Here is a 6,000-nt window from a genome sequence, read left to right as displayed (position 1 = left end):
GTAGTCCTGTTAGTGTTGCAGACTTTTTGAGACTCTCTACCAGATAGCATGCTCTCCCATCGCACGTACCCGCACACACACATTTATGTAAGATTATAATTTTTAAATATAAAATTCTTCAGCTTCCCCCCCCCCAGATAACTGGTGCTGCATGAGGTTTACTTTGGCTTCCAGTGTACCACGGTCATAAGGAAGACTAAAAGGCAAATTGTAAACCCTTACCTGAAAGGTGTGGTTGTTACTGAATTATCTTTTTGAAGTGCCGTTTCAGAATAAATTAAAAAAATATATAAAACACTATCTTTTGTGGGATAAGCTTATGGTAATGCATGTCACATGTTAAGCCTATTTAGTTTTCTCAGGTTACTTGCATTTGCAGTTATTTTAGTTTGCCATTTTTTTGTATTGTCTATGTATCTGTGTAGCTCTCTGTGTAACTGTATAAACACATGCAGGTTTTGTGTGTATGCTCATTTAATTATAATTTTAAATGAGTTGTATGGTGACTGTACATACATTTGTAATTTTTGTAGGCAATTGAGCACCCTGTTCGTACAAACCAGATACCTCGACAAATCCCAGAACAGTCGTTTTACACAAAGCCTATTCCTGGCATCATTATGGGAGGAATTCTTCCTTTTGGCTGCATTTTTATTCAGCTGTTTTTCATCCTCAATAGCATATGGTAAGTTATTTGCTATCTCCACTAGCATTTGCTAAATTATTTGAAAGCAATGTTTAATGTTGTATGCAGAAGACTAAAATACTTTTTCAAACTTGGTAAGAGTCTCTCTATTAGGTAGCATCCAAATGAGGTTAGTGAATTTCATACAGAGGCCTACCAGTATTCGTCTGTGGCTCATGCGTGTCTGTTGGATCTTACTTGTGACAGCTCTACATACCTTTAAAATAGACCTCACATGTCTTTGTTATCCCTTGAGTTAGTGTCCAGATTTTGCACCTGACTTTTAATTAGATGAAAAGTCAGTTGACTGGAGGGGAAGCAGTACGAACATTGATGACTACCCCTAAAAATGTGAGAGAGAGTTTAAAGAGTGCTGCGGGATGACAGTCATCAAATTATTAGTGTGCGTAAATGCTTTACAAGTTGATTAGTTGACACTGTTTTTATTGTCCTGAAATAATAAGTTTTCCATTATGCATACATTGATTAAATGGTGTTAGAGCACAGATGTCTTGAGTTTGTATGTTGTGCAAGTAGACAAGATATTAAGAATTTTTTTCAAGATGTAGCTGAACAGATAATGTTGCAGAATTGTTCGGTGAATTGTGCAGACTGTGGGCATAGTTTGTTTTGATGTTGCACCATTGTGTATGCAGTTGAAATTAAAAAGAAAACATCATGAGTAAGAGTTTTTGATAGTAAAGAAAATGTGATCCAGTTGATAGTTTTCATTTACACTGTTTAATAATGTTTGTTTGATTGGAGAAATGCTTGACTCCGAGCAGTAGAGGAAATCCTGTTTTGTTATGGGAGGAAATTGTCGAGTGCACTCTTCTTTTCTTAGTCGGTCATTGTTGGGTAAAGTATGACACTCCATTGCTTTGAGGCCCCCTAAGCTTTATCCTACTACAGTCGCGCTGAAATCTGATAGCAGTTCACCCATGTGTTTAACCCTTCTGTGCTAGAGGCTGTTGTACCAACCGTTAAGGTTAGTGATGACAAGGATTTCCCCATAAGAGTTTGTAGGAGAGCTTGAGAGCAGCTAGTGCTTGCTAATAAGGGAAAAATGCTTTTTACTGGGTGTCTGGCCTTACTTTGCTGTGTGCTGAGGCAGATTTTCAGACTGGGTGCGTAGCAAGCATGGCATATAGGAGTATATCCAACCTAGGCCTTAGGAAAAGCTCCCCTTCCTGAGGTTCCTGCATGCCCAGTCTGTCACTGAAGTTTTTGGTCTCCACCAGGGCTTGCGTTGGAGGTAGTGCACCCATCATCACCCACAATTTCTCCTCTTGGAAGGGAGAGTAGGTGAATCCATTTTATTCTTTTTCTAATCCACAGCAACTCCAGTAAGCAGGTGAACTGCTAATCAAACTTAGATCATTGAGTAACATAAAGGGTTTTATCCCTTTGTACCTTAGAGCTATCTCATTCTTATGTAGTTGACTCATGACGGCATATATCAGCATCAATGAGTCTTCATCTCCAAGTTTGGCAGCTTCTGAAAAAAATTATACTGAATTGCGGTTGTTGGAAAAGGTAATCCAGCTTTTGGTCCCATCATCTGTAGTCATTGTTATATATCTGTTTATATATTAAAAACTTATCTATTATATCTGTGCAGGAGATTTCTGTTAGGACTGCTTACTCCTGTCTCAATAACCTCTCAGTTCATGGACTGTAGGTGCAGTTTCCTGCAAGCTGGTCGAGTATACATCTGTGTGTATTTTTTATGTTGCTGTGTTTCATGTCTTGTAGATTGTGATTGTCCAGTGAACCTGGCACGTTGTACTGTGATATGCACAGGTGGCAGCACATGCACCTCTATGCTCAGGAGTGAAATAAAAAATATAATACATCTGGAGATGGCAGAGATTCTTGTAACTACCTGCTGCAGAGGGTGCGCTAACAGATCATCTTATGTGATGGGTTGTAAGGTATATACAACTTCCTTTTTTATTCCCATTTTCAGAATGTAGATAGTACTTCTATACATGGATACCATGTGACAGCTTTTTGCTTTTATTTCCAGGACTAAAGAATTTAGGAGTTCTGATTATCTTTGTTACATTTCATCAGATTAAATTTCACACATTTGGGGGTAAGCAGACTATTTGGTTTTCTGTTTGTGCTGGGCTTCCCAACAAGTGACAATAATCAAGAAGCACTTAGTGCTCAATGTTCTTCATTTGATCACTGCTGCAGAGGCCTAAGTTATGTATATCATGTCCTGCCAAGGGCTTAATGGCTGGCAAGCTTCCAAAGCTTCAAGGCACATTCTGTATGCCCAAACTGTTAGCTCAATGTGAACTGGCAGAAAGTCAGGTTTCTGCACCAAGCCCTTAAGAGCTTTCCTGCTATCAAATAAACTACTCATCCTGCGGGCTTCAGTATCAAAGAATACTAGGCTAATGACTCAAGGCCATTTTAAGCATAGACAAGTTCCCCAAAATAAAATTTGATGGATAATGTTTAAAAAATGTTTTGTGGATGATGGTGTGTTCTTGGGTTCATAGGTAGGTACTAGATTATCGGCCCTAGGGCCTATACAAGCCTAGCCAAAAAGGTATCCTGGCATTCGCCACCCAAGAAAATAATTTTCCTGTGCCCCTGTCGAGCAGAGCCACAGAGGTGATCCCCGGGGTGAATTTCCTATTTCCCATCCAATCATCAAGATTTTTCTTGAAGAGTGCTAATGAGGAGCTTTGATATCGATAGGTAGTTTGTTCCAGAATATGGGAAGTCTCTGGAACAGTTATCTATCACTCCAGCATGTTCTGTTTATTGTGGTGACAGGGTTTAGGTCCCTAGAGCGTGTAGCTCAGAGGGATTGGGATTTCTTTAAGTGGAGCATGTCCAAGGGCTCTGGGTTTGACATAGCTTTGTATGTTAGGCAGAGATCGCCTCTGAATAGGTGATATGTGACGGAGTAAAGCTGGAGTTTTTTGAGACTGCTGCATAGGGCATCTGTTTGACGCCAGTAATCCTCTTTGTGAGGTATTTCTGCGGCCTTTCCAGTTGTAGATGTCTTGCGAGGTACATACCAAAAGGGCCGTTGTCCTCTATAATGGGTCTAATGAGTGACGAGTAGAGGGGTACAATGACCTCTTTTTTCCTGGATGAGAAACCTTTTGTGATGAGGTGTGCCACGTAGAAGGATTTCCTGACTACTGTGGCGATGTGATTATCAAAGGAGAGACTACTGTCCACCTGTGTCCCAAGGTCTGTTATCACACTTTCGGTGTTAAGTAGACTACCATCTATGTGGTAGCTCATGGTTACAGAGTTTTTTACCAAAGGACTCCACTTGTCACTGGTCTGAAGTCAGATTTGGAGTCTGCTACTTTCACATTGTGGGTTTTGTCAGTGAGCCAGTTGGCAACCCATCTTGTGACATAGGGATTTATACCTAGTTTAGTGAGTTTATCTAAAATTCCTGTGTGGGCGATGGCGTCAAAAACCTTTGCGAGATCTAGATAGGCTGTGTGAACCACCTTACCCTCATATACGGCTTTGGTGACCACTTCAAAGAAGTCTATCAGGTTTAGGAGACATGATCTGTCTTTTACAAACCCGAACTGCGTGGGGTCCAGAATTTGGAGGTTTCCAATGTCTTTGTTTATAAGTTCCATGATGATACGTTCAATGGCCTTGCAGACCAGGCTCGTTAGGCTAATGGGGCGGTAGTTCCCGGGGTCCGTGGTGGCTCCCCCTTTGTGGAGTGGGATAACCGTCAGTTTGTGCCATTCAGGTGGCAGAAAGCCTGAGGTGAGAGGCTATGATTGAACTTAGGTGGGGTGCCAGTTCATTCTGTAGTTCATGTAGAACGCAGCCAGGGATGATGTCAGGTCCCATGGATGCTGTGTTCTTGGCTTTGGAGAGTGTGGTTTTTACATGTGCAGCCGTGATTACAGGAACTTTGCATTCCTCCGGTATACAGATGGGCCCTTTGTGGGGGGGGGGGGGGGGGGTAAAGTTAGCACTGAACCTATCTGCCAGGATGTTGGCAATATCAGTTTGTTCTGTGTATTTAGTGCTATTGTGCTGTAACTCCAAGCAGGTCTGAGTGCTGCCATTGGCATTCTGGACATAGCTATAGAACGTTTCATGGTTGTCTGTAAGAATCAGTGGCAATTTTGTTTTCTTAACTAGCTTTGGAGGATTTTATGAGGGATCTCAGCTTCTTATTGAGGCTGACCAGGGAGTTCTTCCAGTCATGGGATTTTACTCTTTTTTTTGCAACAGTTTCTCTCTTCTGTTGTAGTGTTTGTTTATGGCAGGGGACCACCAGATTGGCTTCCTTTTTTTGGAGGATAGCATCTTGGTTCTGTTAGGGATAGCACGATCCATGCACTTGTGTAAGTGCTTATAAAGTGCATTTGTGCAGGATTCAGCAGTCGTACCTCTATTGTCTGTCTGCATGGGTGTCGTGAAGTTTGCCACTTCTGTCTTCAGAAGTGTGAAGTTAGCTTTGGGGAAATTTTGTACGGTGGTTTCCCTAATGGGGGGTGGAGGCGGGATGTGGATTCTGGGCTGATTAGCCTGTGCTCTGATCTGGCCAATGAGGAATTGACCTGTGGTGTGGAACACTGGTCGCCCATGTTTGTAATGACCAGGTGTAGGATATCACTGCCCCTGTTGGGGGTGTGGATAAGTTGATCCAAGGCATTGGAATTTATGAATTCCAGAAAGCGTTGAGCAAAAGAGTTGGTACATGAGTAGTTTTTCCAGTTAATGGTGGGGTAGTTGAAATCACCCATTATTAGGGTGTTGGGTTGTACCCTAATATTTTCCAGTGTATCAAGAGACGAGGAGTGGGAATCCTGGGGCATGGTGGGGGATCTGTAATCTGTAGCAAGTTACAATTTGGATTGCGGTCTTGCCCAGAGTTAGTTGCACTTGGATAATCTCGGATGCATTATGCTGAGCAACTAGCCTGGAGGTGTGGATATCCTTAATGAATATGGCCATGCCTCCACCTTTAGTGTTTCAGTCCAGGTTAGGTGGCTGAAAGGTGTGGTATGAATTTTAGCCTGATAATGCGGGGGTGCTCTCTGGAGTTTGAATCAGGTCTCTGTCACTGTACAGATGTCTATGTTCTCCATTTTAAGGAGTGCCTCGAGTGAGTGCATTTTGATGTTTAGACTTCTAGCATCGAGTAGCATTACCCTCAGATTTTGCTTGCTTGTACTTGTCACGGTGGTGAATTTGTCATTTGAACCTTGCCTAAAAAAAGGCACTATAGGGGTGGCAAGGGCCTTGCGGAGTAGCCGGAATCCCAAGGGCGACAGGTGCAGGCCATTTCTGGGAAAGCATCT

General features: G+C 42.2%; 1 protein-coding gene across 1 annotated transcript in view; it reads left to right on the top strand.

The window, feature by feature from the left end:
* The window catches only part of TM9SF2 (transmembrane 9 superfamily member 2), a 1,342,976-nt gene that overhangs the window by 699,099 nt on the left and 637,877 nt on the right, over nt 1–6,000 (top strand). The window contains exon 14 of the mRNA XM_044071229.1: nt 534–685. Coding sequence (XP_043927164.1) covers nt 534–685 — 152 coding nt within the window. The remainder of the gene's footprint in view (nt 1–533; nt 686–6,000) is intronic.

Source organism: Protopterus annectens, chromosome 5.part0 (genome assembly GCF_019279795.1).
Source record: "Protopterus annectens isolate FY-2018-M chromosome 5.part0, PAN1.0, whole genome shotgun sequence".
Classification (NCBI taxonomy): domain Eukaryota; kingdom Metazoa; phylum Chordata; order Ceratodontiformes; family Protopteridae; genus Protopterus; species Protopterus annectens.
The sequence above is the reverse complement of the archived record's forward strand: the minus strand, read 5'-3'. Positions and strand labels throughout refer to the sequence as shown.